This window comes from Pseudorca crassidens, chromosome 13, assembly GCF_039906515.1.
Source record: "Pseudorca crassidens isolate mPseCra1 chromosome 13, mPseCra1.hap1, whole genome shotgun sequence".
NCBI classification, from domain to species: domain Eukaryota; kingdom Metazoa; phylum Chordata; class Mammalia; order Artiodactyla; family Delphinidae; genus Pseudorca; species Pseudorca crassidens.
The window spans coordinates 49,201,427-49,220,538 of NC_090308.1; the positions used below are offsets into that span (position 1 = coordinate 49,201,427).

At 39.7% G+C, this 19,112-nt stretch overlaps 1 protein-coding gene across 1 annotated transcript in view; it reads left to right on the forward strand.

Annotated features, from left to right (window-relative positions):
• The window catches only part of AK9 (adenylate kinase 9), a 122,519-nt gene extending 106,912 nt beyond the window's left edge, over positions 1-15,607 (forward strand). Inside the window, exons 33-41 of the mRNA XM_067702394.1 lie at positions 752-953; positions 4,855-5,001; positions 5,103-5,323; positions 9,408-9,604; positions 10,681-10,850; positions 11,085-11,183; positions 12,170-12,272; positions 13,639-13,753; positions 14,166-15,607. Of these exons, the coding sequence (XP_067558495.1) occupies positions 752-953; positions 4,855-5,001; positions 5,103-5,323; positions 9,408-9,604; positions 10,681-10,850; positions 11,085-11,183; positions 12,170-12,272; positions 13,639-13,753; positions 14,166-14,368 (1,457 nt within the window). The 3' untranslated portion in view covers positions 14,369-15,607. The remainder of the gene's footprint in view (positions 1-751; positions 954-4,854; positions 5,002-5,102; positions 5,324-9,407; positions 9,605-10,680; positions 10,851-11,084; positions 11,184-12,169; positions 12,273-13,638; positions 13,754-14,165) is intronic.
• Positions 15,608-19,112: the final 3,505 nt, after the last annotated feature.

Below are 19,112 nucleotides of genomic sequence, written 5' to 3' on the forward strand. Positions count from 1 at the left end.
AGTAACTGGAAGCTATTATCTGTGGTCTCACTTAGCAGAAGCAGAGGCCAAGCCTGAGTCCTCTTTCAACAAATGGCAACATCTATGTGCCCTTGGACAAATTATTCCATTGCAGTGGGCTGCAGTTCTCTCATCTATAAAATTGTAACTTCAATACCCGCTCTACGCACTTGATGGAATAGTTGAAAATATCAAAAAAAGTCACAGAAGAAATATTACCTCATAAGCTATAAATTACTATTAAAATGTCAGATATGCCATTATAATTTTTAAAAATTACTTCCTAAGGATTAACTGCCGCCTAACTGTATAGGGTAAGCTAGCCTGATTGCAGCCTGGAGTCCGTAAATGGACATAGGGAAATGGTTTAATCCGGTGACACAAGGAGCACTGAATTGTTATTTTGGACATAATACCAAATATTAATGGTACACATAGGATGCCTTATAAAGCTCTCAAAAATGTTGCTACCTCGTGCAGAAGGAAAAGAACCACTTCAATGGTTTGGTTATAGAAAACCTCACGGAGTCGGCTCACTAACCAGACCCATCAGCCACATACCTGAAGTGCTAATAATGATCGACCTTTGAACAGTATTAATTCAATAAGATGTAGCAATTTTAATTTTTGAAATTTCTTTGAGGAATGTGAAGATTAGTTTGCTGTTGATGTCAATTAACCAGAATCTGAAACTGAGATTAACTGATGAATTTGTGAAACGGAATAAGTTTAAAGTTTTAATGTTTTTCAGTTGCCAAAAAAATTTCAAGTGACTATGGCTTAAAGCGTTTGTCAATAGGAGACGCTCTGCGTTATGTATTAAACCACCAACCAGACACAGAGCTGGCACTTATGCTAAATTGGCATCTTCATAAAGGAATGACAGCGCCTGATGAACTGGCTGTTCAGGCCTTAGAATTATCTCTGATGGAAAGTATAAGTAACACTGCAGGGTAAGTGGGGGCCGTGGAGGTGGAGAGGGAGTGGGATGGAGTTACATCTCTGAAGAAATTACTCACTGGAATGTAAAACACTTAATCGTAAACAGAGTTTAAAGCTCTTGTAAAGTGTGTGTGATGTGCTTTTCAAACTCTGGACACCTATATGGTTACATGTTTTAATTTTCTGTCAAGCTAAAACTCGGCTTGAACACCAGAAGAGCCAACAGGCCACTTCCCTCCCTGCAGCAACCCCTGAGCTGTCCAGGAGCCTCCAGGTTTACACAATCCATAAGGGTGGCCTGTGTGACTTCCACAGCCCAGCAGAACTCCTCACTGCCCCATGGAGTGATGAAGGCGTGGCCCTCCCCTGTCCCCCCAGGTGGTACTGGTCCCAGGGAGATGGTCTCTCTCTGGCCCAGCTCTCTGCACAGGAAGCAGCGCCCCTCCCTTGATGCTGCATTTGGACAGGAGAGCCCTGTGCTCGAACTGGTCTTCAGTTTACCCTCCTCCGCTCCACCACGGCTTCCCTGGCACAGCCAGTGGTCCCAGCCAGTAGTAAAAGCCGATAAAACCTAAGGCCCTGCTCTTGAGCCCAAGTCATTGACTTAAAATCTTGCTGATTTACTCAAGGCTGTTTTATATTAGGCGCCTCCTTGCCCTTCCCTACCACTGGTCCTTAATCAAGTCTTTGACAGTTCTAATTTCAGTTATCAGGGAGCGGATTCTGGACTGTCAAGTCTTTTCCCCAGAGAAGGCCCTGGGACTTAAGCAAATTGTGTTACCTCCTTCCTGGCATTCAGCTTTGCATACGAGGGATCTTAGTGAGGACAACGTCGGTTAAATCACAAAGGTTTTATTTCACCTTAATACCAGGACAGTAACTGCCCAGCCACGCTGAATTTCCCTAATCCTGAGGGCCTCTCAAGTGATCCTTCACAGGACAAAGGAGTTGAGCTACTTTCCATTAAAAACCAACAATGTTATGGGGAGGGGGAAGGGTGAGCTGTGACAGGGCGAGAGAGAGTCATGGGCATATACACACTAACAAACGCAGTAAGGTAGATAGCTAGTGGGAAGCAGCCGCATGGCACAGGGATATTGGCTCGGTGCTTTGTGACAGCCTGGAGGGGTGGGATGGGGAGGGTGGGAGGGAGCGAGACGCAACAGGGAAGACATATGGGAACATATGTTTATGTATGACTGATTCACTTTGTTATAAAGCAGAAACTAACACACCATTGTAAAGCAATTATACCCCAATAAAGATGTTAAAAAAAAAAAAAAAAAAAAAAACCAACAATGGCGGGCTTCCCTGGTGGTGCAGTGGCAAAAAAACAAACAACCCAATCCAAAAGTGGGCAGAAGACCTAAATAGACATTTCTCCAAAGAAGATATACAGACTGCCAACAAACACATGAAAGAATGCTCAACATCACTAATCATTAGAGAAATGCAAATCAAAACTACAATGAGATATCATCTCACACCAGTCAGAATGGCCATCATCAAAAAACTTAGAAACAATAAATGCTAGAGAGGGTGTGGAGAAAAGGGAACCCTCTTGCACTGTTGGTGGGAATGTAAATTGATACAGCCACTGTGGAGAACAGTATGGAGGTTCCTTAAAAAACTACAAATAGAACTACCATATGATCCAGCAATCCCACTACTGGGCATATACCCTGAGAAAACCATAATTCAAAAAGAGTCATGTACCAAAATGTTCATTGCAGCTCTATTTACAATAGCCAGGAGATGGAAACAACCTAAGTTTCCATCATCAGATGAATGGATAAAGAAGATGTGGCACATATATACAATGGAATATTACTCAGCCATAAAAAGAAACGAAATTGAGCTATTTGTAATGAGGTGGATGGACCTAGAGTCTGTCATACAGACTGAAGTAAGTCAGAAGGAAAGAGACAAATACCGTATGCTAACACATATATATGGAATTTAAGAAAAAAAAATGTCATGAAGAACCTAGGGGTAAAACAGGAATAAAGACACAGACCTACTAGAGAATGGACTTGAGGATATGGGGAGGGGAAGGGTAAGCTGTGACAAAGCGAGAGAGAGGCATGGACATATATACACTACCAAACGTAAGGTAGATAGCTAGTGGGAAGCAGCCGCATAGCACAGGGAGATCAGCTCGGTGCTTTGTGACCGCCAGGAGGGGAGGGATAGGGAGGGTGGGAGGGAGGGAGACGCAAGAGGGAAGAGATATGGGAACATATGTATATATATATATAACTGATTCATTTTGTTGTAAAGCAGAAACTAACACACCATTGTAAAGCAATTATACTCCAATAAAGACGTTAAAAAAAAAAAAAGAATCCGCCTGCCAATGCAGGGGACACGGGTTCAAGCCCTGGTCTGGGAAGATCCCACATGCTGCGCAGCAACTGAGCCCATGAGCCACAACTACTGAGCCTGTGCTCTAGAGCCCGCGAGCCACAACTACTGAAGCCCGCACACCTAGAGCCCACGCTCCGCAACAAGAGAAGCCACCGCAGTGAGAAGCCCACACACCACAACGAAGAGTAGCCCCTGCTCTCAGCAACTAGAGAAAACCCGTGTGCAGCAGCGAAGACCCAATGCAGCCAAAAATAAATAATTTTTTTAAAAAAACAACCAACAATGGCAGCTCAATACATCCTCAAGTTGGCTTGTGGGCTATGTTAATTTATAATCCTCTCTGCCATGGAACTTAGAACTAGTTAGTGCCTAGAGACTTAGCTGGAGAGCACTGAGGGAGGACTAACCAGCCCTTCCTGGTGACGTCAGCCAGCAAGCCCAGCTCAGGCACCTCAGAGTCGGTTTCCTGACTTTGGAATTTGCAGACAGCCTTTAGTCCTCTTCTCAGTTTGCTAGTGGCACTCATTACCTTAGACGGTTGGACTAACAAATTCTCCATCATTTCTGCTCAGAGGCCTGATGGGTCCTGATGGAATGGTTCTCTCCCAGATACCATAGGGGTCTCTCACCAACTCCCCATGTTCCCTTCCACACCCAGCCTCCTCACAGAATTTTACTACAAAAGAAAGCTTAGAACACAGTGTTTTCCGTATTTGCTTAATCTCTTACTAAAATACTATTAACTGTGCCAGGACCTTTTTTCTTTTAATTTTAAAACATTTTAATGTACTTCTTAAAATCTTGATTTACAAGACACCTTGTCTTACTGCCACTGACCTTTCAGTACAAAAATTTTACACTATCTGTTTGCTATAAAACTACAACATTAAGATCAGGGTTGGATAATTCTTCCCTTGCTGGCCATTCTTTTATAAGGAATGTCCATTAGTCTATTACTAATTGCTTTACAAACTTGATCTACAATCTTTAAGATAACTCTAAGGGTTAAATATCATTATTTTGCTATTTTTACTGAAAACTGAGGCTCAGAGAGGTCAGACCAGGTTTCAAATCTAAGTCTGTGTGCCTCTGAAGCCTATACTCTTTCCACTGTTTCATGCTAGAATAGTAGCACCAATTAAGTAATACAATGTTCAAGGTATAATATGTATTATCTCTCGAAGTCCGCTAAAACCTAGCTCTATGATGCTAAGTGTATGAATCAGAGCTGTGTCTGTATGTATGCAGCCCTCCTTCTGGCTCTTGGGCTGACTGAGGTTAAAAATATAGAGATAAAGGGAGTTCCCTGATGGCCTAGTGGTTAGGATTCCGGGCTTTCACTGCTGGGGCCCGGGTTCAATCCTCAAGCCACGCAGCCAAAAAAAAAAAAATAGAGAGACAAAGAGGGCAAGGTGACAAGATTAATCAAGTTACATAGGAACAGTACGGGGCTAATCTTAAAGATAGACTGTTTCCGGAAGACAGAAAGGAAGGTCTGAGAGAAAAGACATCTGGAATTTTTATTTTCACGTTTCTCCTTATTAGTGTTGTCATTGATGGATACCCTGTATCTAAATATCAAGTGAGTCTCTTGGAAGCCAGGTCAGTCATCCCCATGGTCATCTTTGAGTTGGATGTGCCTTCCAAAGAGATTTTCAAAAGATTGCTCCTGGAAAAAGAAAAGGAACCAAGGTAATGTATGTGATGAAAACAATGATAAAGGAATAAACTTTACTCAACCAGAAAAAGCAGGTTTTTAACAGCTTTTTCCATTCCTTCTGTTTCTCTATTAGTTTGCCTTATCCATTGCATAACAGCTCACAGATTATAGCTGTCAAGAACTCAAAGTACCGCAAAAATATTGATGAGATTAGGCAATATTATCAAGAACAACATCAGAACTGGTATGTGATTGATGGCTTTCGCAGCAAATGGTGGGTATGGAATGAAGTCATTAAGAAGGTTAAAATGGTGAATAAACACATACAGATATACCTGGGAAGAATAAAAGCAGGTAAGAAAACGTGTAACTCTGAAAACACAATAAAATGTGAATTTGAAGTCTATGCATGCCTAACTCATGTTACCATAATTCATTCAATGTGAACATTTGTTCCCATGACCTTAATCAGTATTTTAAATACATAGTATTTTCCAATTATGTGGGCATGTATATTTGTTCTAATAAATGACTGCCTCTACTCAAGCTATCAGCTTAGCTCTCCAGCTAAGTCTCTAGGCGCTAACTAGTTCTAAGTTCAATGGCAGGGAGGATTATCAATTAACATAGCCCACAAGCCAACTAGAGGATGTATGGGGCAGCTATCATTTATTCAATGTCTATGTGAACCTATCACCTAAAAACAAGACATGGTTTCTCACTAGAAGAGTTTATGGTGTTTGGAAAGCCATGTAAGAAGCTAGTTTCAAGAATGGTAGTTATACGAGGGCAGGGGTCTGTGGAGTGACACTTGGCAAAATTTTGTTTAGGAATCTAGAATTAGTTATTTTTACTATTTACTATGAAATTATAGTAGTATGTAAATGTTGATTCTATTAAAAATTTAATTTGAACATAGAATGTTTTTAATCTATATTTGGAATCCATGAAAGCAAATGTTTGATTATATATTCCTAGAAGTTTCTTGATTTTTCTCACCAAATACACAAAATAGAAGGGCAGTTATCTATATCTCATATCTCTAAAAAGAGTGATGATGCCAAAGAATTTGTCTGGAGGGGTTTCACAGACATCTGGTTAATGACTTTGTTTAACTTTGGAAAATACGGAGAAGGTATAAGGAGGTATGAGGGAGCAACATGACACAGAGAATCTTATACAAGGAAAAATGCAGTGAGGAGTCTGATAATAATGGCTTCATTGAATCTTGATTTGCTTCATTATTTGGGCATCACCAGCATCTCTGGTTCCTGTTTGTCTGCAGACTGGGAATTTGTTTTCACCTGAGGATTACAAGGGATGAAGATAAGAGTGCAAGGGAAGAGAGAACTGAGTTTTAGAAACCTACTCCCAATAAGTTTTGGATAGCATCACACTAGTAGAACATTCCACAGCAGGCTTTGAAAGCAAAACTTGTGCCTCATTCATCTTTCTGTTACCCTACTTCACCTTTCCTGCCTCAGATTGGGTTGCCTGAAAACAGACTCATGATGAAAAGTTGCGTGCAGAAGCTTTATCAGGAAGTACTCTCAGGAGTCAAGTTGCCAGATTAAGCAAATAAAAATACAGGATGCCCAGTTAAATTTAAATTTCAGATAAATGACAAGTAATTTTTTAGTCTAATTATTTACCAAATGTATGGGACATATTTATATTAAAAACTGTTCGTTGTTTATCTGAAATGCAAACTTCAGTGGGCATCCTGTATTTTATGTCAACTCTAATTAGGAGATAAACCTGTGGGGAAGTGAGGCTAGTAGAACCGAGCAGAGGGAGAAACTAACCTGCAGTGTGGTGGAAACAGAAGCCTCCCTGGATGCTATAGGGAAGCACTAGAGCTAGGATGGACCTTCAAAATTTCCCACACTGGGGGGAGAGGCCAGGCTTTATATCCTCCCATTGGCTTGTCATTGACCAAAGGTCACTCCAGGAGGGGGTGTAACCTGTAACAGAGGGGCCATTCCCAGTGCAGCTGTGATCCGTTAGCACAGATATTTCCAGCAGCTGGGGGATGGGTGCATCAGCCCTGAAGAGAGGGGTGCGGATGGGGCACCACAGTATCCACTACATTATTCCAGATATACTTGCCTCTGCCTTGAGTAGTTTAATCTAATTGAAGCTGCCCTCTTGCTTTCCTGCTTTAGCATCTACCTGATAATCTATACCTGATTGTTTGAATTTAGTTTTGATTTTTTTTTTAATATTCTCCACTTGCTTTGTATGTTATTCAAATAACCCTCCCCTGTCAGGGGGCCAGTTTATTCTCACTAATGAGATGGAGCAAGGTCAGGGCTAGAAAACTAAAGAGATTCCTCCTCATTCTGCCACATTCCAGAAAAGGATATATAGACATTGCCACATGTCATCAAGACTATCCCAAGAATCAGAAAAAGAGATACTTGAGTGTCTTTTAGGACTTAAAGTGATTTGAGTCTAAATTACCCTGTCACTAAACCTGTCAGGATTGGTGAGGTCAGCACATCTGAGCTAAAGAGCAACATACAAGTGTAAAACTATGTAGTACCATATAGTATAATATTATAGCACTATATAATACTATATACTTTAACAACACTATTATTATACCATAGTACTGTGCGTTATAATACTTTAGAATAATATTACACCAGTGTAGTATTATAGTGTAATATTCTTTTTAGGAAAGGATGGTTGGGGCTTCTTAGCCTTTTCGTTTGTATCATAAACAATGGATGGAATAGTGGATTTGTTTGTCTATTGCTTCATAACAAATTATTCCGAAACTTAGCAGCTTAAAACAACACACACACACAGTCACTCACAGTTTCTGTGGGGCAGGAATCCAGGCGCAGCTTAACTGGGTCCTCTGCTTCAGGGTCTCTCACAAGGCTACAGTCAAGGTGTGGGCCAGGATTAAGATCTCACCTGAGGGCCCTAATGGGAAAGAATCCACTATCATACCCATTCATATATTGCTGACAAGATTTCGTTCCTTGAAGGCTGTTGGACTGAGGGCCTCAGTTTCTTGCCAGCTGTTTGGCCGGGGGCCACCTTCAGTTCCTTGCCATATGGACCTTTCCAACATGGCAGCTTGCTATACCAAGTGAACAAGATAAGGCAAGAAAGAATGCCAACAGGACAGAAACCATAGTCTCATGTACCTGTTTTAGTTTCCCAAGGCTTCTGTAGCAAATTACCACACACTGGGTGACTTAAACAACAGAAATGTATTCTCTCACAGTTCTGGAGGCCAGAAGCCCCAAATCAAGGCATTGGCAGGGCTGTCCTCACTCTGAAGGCTCAAGGGGAGTATCTGTTTCATTTCTTTCTCTTAGCTTCCAGTGTTGCCAGCGATCCTCTGCATTCTTTGGCTTATAGACACATCACTCCAATCCTAAGGATTACTTTTATGTTTACACTGTCACATAACAAATTAATCCATGATTTATTCTTCATAATTTTAGTGTTAGTGTAAGACCTTCCTTGGCATAATAAAAAAAAAAAGTGAAACTTTTCACTGGTGAAAAGGACCATTAACAAAATATATTGGGATCAAAATTTACTCATTATAATTAAGATGTATAAAAAAGTAATTTTATTTTCTGTAACATCTCATATTGTTTTGGAGTCCCCATTCTAGTGGAATACTAGAGAGAAAACTCTTAAACTTGTCCATTGAATGAATTTGGGGGCTTTTTTTTTTTTTAAATAGAGTTGTTAGGGTAAACCTAGTTACTTTTGGGAAAATGTTTCTTCCCCTGTCTTGGGAGCCGTCAAGGCACAGGGAGAGGTTTGTGTCAGTAACATCATGTCAACAAACTGTTTTCACTTCCTGAAATCTATCCCATAGAAAAAATTTAAATATGTAGCAAATTGATGTGTGTGTGTAAGTGGCTATGTATTTATACATGTACATATATGTGTGTGTATATACATATATATTGTTTATAACATATAGATAGTTTATAATAGCTAAGAATTAAAAACAACCAAAACATTTATCAACAGATAATTGGTTGAGTAAACTATATGTACATTTATACAGTGGAATACTGTGCATAAATTAAAAGGAATTAGGTAAATCATATAAACTGATATGGAAAGGTGTCAAAGGCCATGACTAACTGATAAAAGCAAGTTGCAGAATAATGTTTACAGTATAGTGGCACAAGCATCTTATATGCAAAAAATATATATATGTGTATATGCAAATGTATAAAAAAATCTGAAAAAGATACAAACTCAACAGTGATTACCTCTCAGAAGGGATTTTGGATTGAGAGGATGGAGGTGTGAAGAGAAGTTTTTACTTTTTACTCTGTGGAATTTTACAATGTGTACTCCTTTGTATAGTACTAGCATAATTGAAATTATTTTCATTTTGAAAATGATTGTGTTTTCTCTGAAAAAAAAATAATAGTTAATCTGTTAATAACAGGAAAAGCCGCCTGCATTGACAAGTTATGTATCTCACCTGAAGAACTGATTTCTCGCCTGGGCGAATTTGGACAGTTCTGCCCTGTCAGCCTGGCAGAATCACATGAATTAGTTGATTGCTCTTTAACTGATTCCTTGGAATTTGCAGCAGAGTTCAGAGGGCACTATTATAAAATGAGTTCTCAGGAGAAGTTGAATGTAAGTTTGTTCCTAACTCCAAATATTTACCAGGGAAAGAAAATACCGGTCTCAGAATTCACCAAACAGGAAGGGGTGGGCACAGCTGGGAACACCCAGGAATTGGGGACCAGGAGACCCAATTTTGGAAACTGTGACCCTGGATTCAATGAGGCAACTCAGAGTCCAGTCCTAAGACTGCATCCCAAGACATATTTTGGCACAAAGCAGAAGTTCAGGGTCAGTGATGGACCCTCCACCTGGGTCAGCTTAACAGGTAGGGAGACCCAAGGGTGAGCCCGCCTGTGAAGGGGATGCTGAGCATCTGGGTGGGGATTCCATTCAAAGGGTGCAGAAGGGAAGTCAAGAGTCAGTAGAAATGAAGTAAGACCGACGTATGTCTCCTGTGCTTTCAACTTTTTTCTATCACTTTAATTTCCTGTGTACCATATATTGCTATTTAATGCAACAGAATACAGACTTGTTCTGATATTATAATGACCATAATTTGGTGATATAAAAAGGTTGTAGTTGAAAACTAATCAGGTGCCTCTGAACATTTTATTTTCCTCTGAAGAATTTGAATTTTTTATCACTTTAAGAAAAAGACATTTATTTCTTCCTGCTTATTTAAATGATAATCACAGAATTTTAAAACTGGAAATGACATTAGAGGTCATGTACCTGGTCTGCTCCCTTCATTTTAGAGTGATAACTGAAGCTGGAGAAGCTAATTCACCTGCCAAAGGGCACCCACCTAGTTAGTTATACTGTAGGACAGGAAGACTATGCACTCCAGTGCCTGGGACATAGTAAGAGCTCAACAAATGTTTTCTGTATAAGTAGATGAGTGAGTGAGTGAGTGAGTGAGTGAGTGAAAGTAGGAGAGACCTTACATGAAATCACTTGCAAGTATTACTATAAGGCACTTGCAGTCAGGGAAGGAGCTATAGTAGCGCAGAAAGCAGCTCTCAGATGGTTTGAAGGACGAACATTGCTACTGAAAATGGGGACAGTAGCAAGAGAGCCTCAGTGGATTCTCATTGGCATAGTATTCCTGTCTCAAGCGGTCACGTTGCTGTAATCTTTTCTTATAGAGATTTTTGGAGAACCCCGAATTATACGTGCCTCCATTAGCACCTCATCCTCTCCCGTCTGCCGACATGATGCCCAAAAGGCTGACACTGTCGGAGCTGAAGAGCCGGTTCCCTAAGTGTGCCGAGCTCCAGGGCTACTGTCCAGTGACCTATCAGGATGGCAAACAAAGGCAAGTCCTTGCCCTCGTGCAAGTACAGGATGACAGCTCTACTCGGAATAAGTGGTCCATATAACAGTCTTAACATTTTGATCAAAAGGTCACTATTGCTTAACTGCAAAATGTTCTATTTCTTCCTTGAGTGGCAAAGATAGAAAAATAAAATATTTTGACACTTTATTTATACAGTACTGCATATTAATTATACAATACATAGTTGTTTTTGTTTGTTCCTTTGTCTTTCAGATACGAAGCCCTAGTACCTGGTAGCATTCACTATGCTTTAGAATATCGTGATCGTATATATATCTGTGAGAGTAGAGAAAAACTTGAGAAATTTTTGAGGTGAGACCATTCACTAAGTCACAAACATTTACTGAATATCTATGTTAACTGCATCATGCTGGGATAGATACATATGTGAGTGCGCACACACACACACACACACACACGTGCATATATACATACACATAGCTGAAGGGGCAGCAGTTACTTACCTACTGCCACACATTTCTGTTTTTCACAAGTAGCTGGAAACCAAATTTCTTCTTACATTTATCTGATTTTTAAACTTTTGTGACTGATTCTGTTTTTTAAAAATTACAGTGTGGATCAAATCACATCTGCAGATAGAATTTGTGCAGTAGTTTGTGACCTCTAGTGAAGATCAATGTTTGAAGAAATTTAACAGTAAAAAGAGAAAAGACATTAATTGCTGGAAAGGATATAGGACTGAAGGAGTGAAGGAGTGAAAAAAGGATTTTCTTTTTTCTTCAATGGGAAAGGTACGAGCATGTTAAAATGCAGGTGCCTGGGAAGGATCCAGTAAAGAAGGAAATGCCAAAGGTGGGAGAGAGAGAGAAATTGCTATTTAAGATTTCTGGAGAGAGGGTGGAACAGGGCTGCAAAGAATGTGTGGAGACTGATCTTAGCTGGGAGGTAAGCTCCAGTGTGGAGAAAGGAGCCTATGTGTGGCTCTGCTTGTGGTGAGCAGTTGAGGAAGTTTCATTCTGATGCTTCTCCTTGGATAGCCTGGCCCCCATGTGGGGGTTACTGGGAGGGTTAGAAATGTGAGGGCAATAAAGGAAGCTTTATGTAGTTGCTGTGAAAAATAAGAACACTGAGGAGAGCTGAGCAGGGCTAGGGACCCAGGCGAAGCTGGCCGTCATGAATTTCTAGGAGCCCCAGTCTTCCCACTTGTATCATTTTCTCCACCGGAGAAAAACAGGCAATGAACATTATCTTTCAGCTGTCTCTTGTGTGTCCACCTTCCTGTGTACACACAATGAGCACATCTGTGGGCATCTGTCTAATGGATTTTGTGTTCTTAGGTCACCACTGAAATACTGGGATCAGAAGCTTCCTTACAAACTTCCCCCGTTAAAGGAACCGATGTATCTCACTAGTCTGCCTTTGCCTGGATATCTCGAACAGGTTCACTTACATGAGTTTCTATGCATAGATTTTAGAAGACTACAGCAATCTCTTCTTTAACAATAATTTTTATTTTGGTAACAATGAAATTCTAGGCAGAGTTTCCTGATTTTAAGCTGCAAATCCACTTTTTTTTTTTTTTTGGTGGTACGCGGGCCTCTCACTGTTGTGGCCTCTCCCAATGCGGAGCACAGGCTCCGGACGCGCAGGCTCAGCGGCCATGGCTCACGGGCCCAGCTGCTCCGCGGCATGTGGGATCTTCCCAGACTGGGGCACGAACCCGTGTCCCCTGCATCGGCAGGCGGACTCTCAACCACTGCGCCACCAGGGAAGCCCTGCAAATCCACTTTCAACCTATTTTGGTTTTGAGTGGTTATGAAAATAAAATGTGAGAAAAGCCCCTGTTTCCATAGCTAATTCCCAAATACCTGCACTACAGTGAAAAAAGAGTAAGATAATTATTTACATCTGACTTGTAGTTTGTTTCTTATTTTGAATTTCAGTGTCTGTAAAACTTTTTCTTAATTTGAAATGTGTAAATTCAGTCTCTAAGAGGTTTTTTTCCCCTGCTCAAAAGAGTTGAGTTGAGGTGTCACCACAACTGAACCACCAAACACATACTTTGCTCAAAATCTGGATGAAGCTATCTACTCAATCACATCTTATTTCTCTAGATATACCTCTTTCTGAATATAGTCAAATTTATCAGTAGCCAAACACTATTTTAAAGGGTTTTAAAAATTTTTTTTCTATAAAACAGTTGCCTACGGCACAATTTCATACCTTTCTTACAAATTCCTAATCCTAACTTTGCTTTTTTTCAGCTCCCCTAGATGGTTAGCTTTCAATCTAGTTTAATATCAAAAGGCAAGATGACACTCACCCAGAAAAGGGTGTTCTCTTCTTTTCCTGCTTGGGGCTCCAGAATCTCGACTGCAGTGATAACTGTGGTCTCTGGAATTCCTGGTCAGGTGGCCCAGGGTCCTGAGGGTGGGAGGCAAGCTGGCCAGTTCTGAGCAATGGAAGCAGAGATGGGCCAAGACAACTCAAAGCCCAGTGTCCCCTCCTTTCTTTTTTAACTTTTTGTTATGGAAAATGCCAAACATATAAAAATAGAACTGTGTAATGAAATCCACGTATCCATCACCTAGCTGGCGCTAAGCCACTTTGTAGTTTTTATTTTTCCTAATCAAATGTATTTTGTGTTTCTGTCCTGCTGGCTAAGAGTTCATTTAACTATCTTTGTAAGCTCCATCCTCAACCCCAGGAGGCTGTCTGAGGCAAAGAATAACTAACCTCTTTATCTATTTGCCACAAGAAAATAAAACAAACTCAAATATACACATAATCCGTTCCCTACCTGCAGGGTATCGCAACTGCTCTAATTAAAGCCATGAATGCAGCAGGATGCTTAAAGCCCAAATTCCCCTTCTTAAGTGTACAGAGATCTGCGCTACTCTATATAGCATTTCATCTAAAAGGTATGTCTTTTATTTATTTTTTGCTAGAAATGATATGCTACTCAGAACTAATTTAATATTAATTGTAGTATAATGTAATAAATAGGATTGTTGAGTTGGGTTGGTCACTTGCATGGGGTGTGTGCGGTGTTGGTAGCAAATATTTTAGCAAAAATATCAAAACTGAGTTTCTAGTTTTTAAAGCAGGGGCTACGAGTAACCTAATCAGCACTCAATAATCCATTCCATATAGGAAGGTGAATAGAGACAATTATGATCTAAAATAGAATAATCCCCAAATCTTATTTGGGATTTGGATATCTTCTTGGCCATAGCTGTGCAACTCAATCACACACGAAGTTCTCCTTCTCTTTAATATAATGACTCACTAACCTAACAAAAAACATTCACAGTCCTGTGAAATTTTCTACAGCCTTTAATCCCAAAGGTTCTGAGTACACAAGAAAAAAATATAAGAAGAAGATGGAGCAGTTTATGGAGAGATGTGAACTCATTACATACCTGGGTGCCAAGATGACCAGAAAATACAAGGAACCTCAGTTTAGACCCATTGACTTCGATCATAAATTACAGACCTTTCTCTCTCTTAGAAATATAGACCCAGTCAATGGATAGAATGCTTGGGTAACTGCACCCAGAATCTTAAGAGTTACCTGAAAGGGATAAAAAGCAAATAGATTGAAAATCTGGCCCTCCCTGACGTACTTTTCCCTCCTGAGTGATACAACACGGCTGCGAGACTTCAAATGAATTCAGACCTCTGCCAGCCAGGAAGGAGTGCTCTTCTGTAAGCCTACGTTTTCATATAATTGTAAAGTTTATTGCTCTTTGCCTGAACTTTGAGGTTTTAACAAAAGTTATTCCATTTAGAATTCCATTTAGAATATTTAGGTAACTTATTTTACTTAATGAATCTACTGTTCATTTTCCTTTTTAATATTTCCAGCAGAAAAGTCAGTCTCTGTTAAATGTAAAGTCATTTATGCAGTAAATGTTAGAAAGCTTCAAGAAACAAAATTAACATGGATATAAATAAAATAGAAATATTGGTTACACTTTTAACATAGGGAGTTGTTGGTAAACTTCGTGAACCTAAAGATACTTTATCATTTTCCCAACAAAATAAATGGATTTTGAGGAAACTAAATGGCTGCTGCTTTACTTGATACATTATTCTGTAGTTAGAAATCGCCTGGATATTTGAGAAGGATGAAATCTGGAGTCTTTTCACATGACATTATCAAGAAGTATATGCTAGAGGAAAATTACTAAATTGAATTTGAATGAGATTTTAAAAATAAGATTATCAGTTTTTCAGCAGGACTATAAGAAATCTAGCATGTGAAATAGCAAGATTGTCTCTTTAAAAAAATGAAAGGTACAACCATTATCTTATTTAACCTTGGGTGAATCTCAGTTTCGACGAGGCTTTGTTTCTTAAACTCTAAAATGAATGATTTAGCTCTTTTTTCCCACCGTTATTGAGGTGTAATTGACAAATAAAATTATACATATTTAAACTTTACCACGTGATGATTTTGATATAGGTATACCTTGTGAAATATTTACCACAATCAAGTTAATTAATGCATCTATCACCTCACATCGTTACTTTGTGTGTGTGTCTGTGTAGTAAGAATGCTTAAGAATCACTGTTAGCAAATTTCAAGTATCATGACAATATTATTAACTACAGTTACCATGCTGTACATTAGATCCTCAGAATTTATTCATCTTATACCTGAAAGTTTGTACCCTTTGATCAATATCTCCTATCTATTTCTCCCCTCCCCTCAACCCTTAGCAACCACTCTTCCACTCTCTGCTTCTACGAGTATGACCTTTTTTTTTTTTTTTTTAGATTCCACATATAAATGATACCATACAGTATTTGTCTTTCTCTGTCTGGCTTATTTCACTTAGCGTAATGCCCTTCAGATTCATTCACGTTGTCTCCGATACCTACAATTTCAACAACGTTAATTAAAAACTAGAAGCCTGTTTTATATATTTTTATATGATATATTTAATAATAAAACAAGTTTTAAACAAAAACTAGAAGCCTATTGTCAAAGTTAGGATAAACCCCAAAAGTCTTTGAAGAGTTACTGATATACCCATAGATGAATCATTATTTTTTCAGGAGACTGGGAGCTGTCAGTAGCTGCCAGGTTTTACGAGCAACGTAAGGCACCACTCACTCTTCTCTTCACAGTTCTTAGTACTGCTAATTTACCATCTTCCCACAGTGTTCTTAACGTGTCCACAGGCCTCCTCAGCCATTGTGTTTTCTTCTATGGGTATACGAAGTTTCCTTTAGCAATTAAACCCAAACTTTATTGCTTCAGCTCCCTCACCTTTATGAAGGGCAGTAGTCATGCAAAGTACCCCCAGGAATCTCTTGAGAGGTAGGGAGTATCTCACAGGCTCCAGAGCAAGTCCACACCCACTGGATATCTGCCATCTTCTGGGGACCTTGTTCTATAATATGGCTTCACTCTGAGAACTGTACAAACCCAAGGGAGTGAGAAATCTCACAGCTCATCCATCATTGTTCTGGAGCTGCTGAGTTCTGCACAGAAGTGGGATGAATGCTCCCTCTCTCCTAAGGAGGGAGAAACTTAATCCCTGAGCTGAGCAAGGGACCAAATGCCATGTGATTCTCCCTTTTCATCCCTGTCTCCACAGAGTGTCTTCCTTCAAGTAAATCTATTTAATAGAGTGTAGCAGGTAGGAGCATTGGGTAGGGAGTGGGGAATCAAATTTCCAGAGCAGCTTATAGCTCTGGACATTCCAGGTCCCTAACACTCGCATGCAAATTACAGTTCATTACATGTAGGACTCTATTTAGAATAATCACAGACAGGGCTACCATTCCAGGCTGTTTGCTGTGTGCTACTGGCTTTACATACAGTACCTTATTAAATTCTCACACATTGTATTAATACACACGAGAAGAGTTTCTTACCCAAGATCACATAAGTAGTAGAATCCAGATTCAGACCCTGATCAGACTGACTCCAGAGCCTTGCTCTTCCTTTACCACCTCCTACACTGTAAGTCCATCTCGGAAACCACCATAACCGTGGCAGTATTCCTAGGGCATTTCATTGGCCAGAGCCCTTTGGGCACTCGTGCAGGCATGTGCGTGTGCGTGTGCGTGTGCGTGTACTTTAGAATATAAAAATATTACAGAAGACACAGGAAAATTTTTTCTGTTGAACCCAAGACTCCCTAGCCCCACCCCCTACATGCATTCACACCCCACCTGTAATGGTTGCAAGTTGTGTTTTCTTTAGCAAGTTAGGTCAAGAGGTCTGTGTCCCTAGGAAGGGAGAATGACATTTCTCCAATGAGAAAGGAGAACATGCATCATTTAAAAACCTGTTATTAAAATCTTTTGTTTAGAAATTATGCTTGCATATTATTATAAATAATCCATCAACTGGTGTCCTGAATACGATGAAAGAATATTCTGACTGGGTGTCCAGGGACCCTGAATGTCTTCGCTGAGTGAAGCAGTAAGAGGGTGAGTGGCCAGCCCTCGGTGCTCACTGGGGCTCATTACCCCCACGCTCAAGGCTGCCACCCAACCACTTCAGGAAGAGGCTGAGGCAATGCCCATCCAAGGGTCAGGGAGAGTGCTCAACCAGCCTGTGCCTCTTTCATAGCTTGTTTAGATGTCATATTTACTACAACTAAAAGAACATATAATTTCACCCAGGAAGGAGAGGTAGTGCCCATTTGACAGACCCTAAGACAAAAAGTAATATAATTACAGTCAGTGAAATACGGAAAAGTAGGCAAAGGATTTTGCACTTCCTTTCCAATTAACACTCAGATACATCAAGTGGATATACTATATCTGACCATTCCTATTGCTAGACTATGTACGGTTGTACTATATTTTAAAATGCTGTAATGAAACTTCCTTCACCATATTTGGGATTATTAGCCTGATATAAATTCTGGGAAACAAAAGTACAAGGTGAAAGGATATGAATTTAAAAAAACTAAGATGATGATGCTAAATGATAGTGATGAAAGTGGTGCTCTTGGGCACTCCTGGGAACACTGTGAATTGCTATTTGGAAGGCGGCTTAGTAACAGGAATTGAGACCCATAAGAATAAATGGGCGGAAAGCAGAACCTTGTTACTTTAACTTGAATTAATAGTGATATTGAACATTGTTACATATGTTGGTCATCAGTTGCATTTCTTCTTTTGTGAATTATTTTTTCATGCCCTTTGCTCTTACTGGGTATTTTTAAATTGTTTTGCATGAATTCTTTATGTAATATACACAGTAAATAAGTCCTATTTTTTAGGTATCAAAGTAAGAGCTGTTCATCCTCCTCTTACGATATTGAATACTTTTCTAAGCTCTGGAAGTTCTTCTATCTTCAGAGATTTAATAAATATTCTATTTCGTTTTCTTCGTGTGTGTGTGTGTGTGTGTGTGTGTGTGTTTATATTTAATTCTTTAAGGCACCAAGAATTAATTTCAGGATATGTTGTGAGCTGTGGTTTTAAATTCTTCAAAACTCAAAGTAATAAATACTATGGTTTTTCAAAAACATTTTCAGTTTTATTATATATTTCATTTTATTCTCAGTGCATTTATTAAAAGTTTTCATAAATTCATTGGTGAAGGAGAAGGAGTTCAAGAACAGGGAAAAAAATGAGAGATATATTTTATATAGGTATGCCTCAGTCTCACTGTGGGTGATTTTTTTTGTTTTATCTTTTTTGGTCTTTGTGTTTTGCTTTTACAAATGAAGGCCTGAGTAGAGGTATATCTGCAAAGCCTGAGGTCCCTTAATTATGGGTGGTTCTGGGAATAATACTTAGAAGGGTAACATCTAAATTAAATGGACCTTTCAAAATTGATATTCTAACCAGGAGGTGAAAGTCATCCCAAGGCTTAAGGAACACATACATTCCCCAAACCTGTGAGCCAGGCATGTTGAAAACTGCTTAGCCTATACAGGCATGCGCATATTTACAAGGAACTCTCCCAGACTAGGGTAAGAGATAAAAATACAAACAGATACACACCACCCCTGTGTACAGGAGATATGGAGCCTAGAAACTGGAGCACTACTGAATTAGTGCTATAAAATCCCTATAAAGTGCTTTATAGTCCCTAGAAAATGCCCCATTGGCATTGAACATTGTCAGTTGCCTTTCTGTTCCCTTCAAATCCCTTTCAGTCATAATGAGCCTTGGACTATAGTTTCTTCCAGCTACAGTTACCAGTCAACTATCATAGCCTACAAAGATGTTTTCTGATGCCCTTCGTAATGGCAAAGGACTTTCACCAACTTTCAGTTGCCAGCTGATCATGGCCCTCTCCTT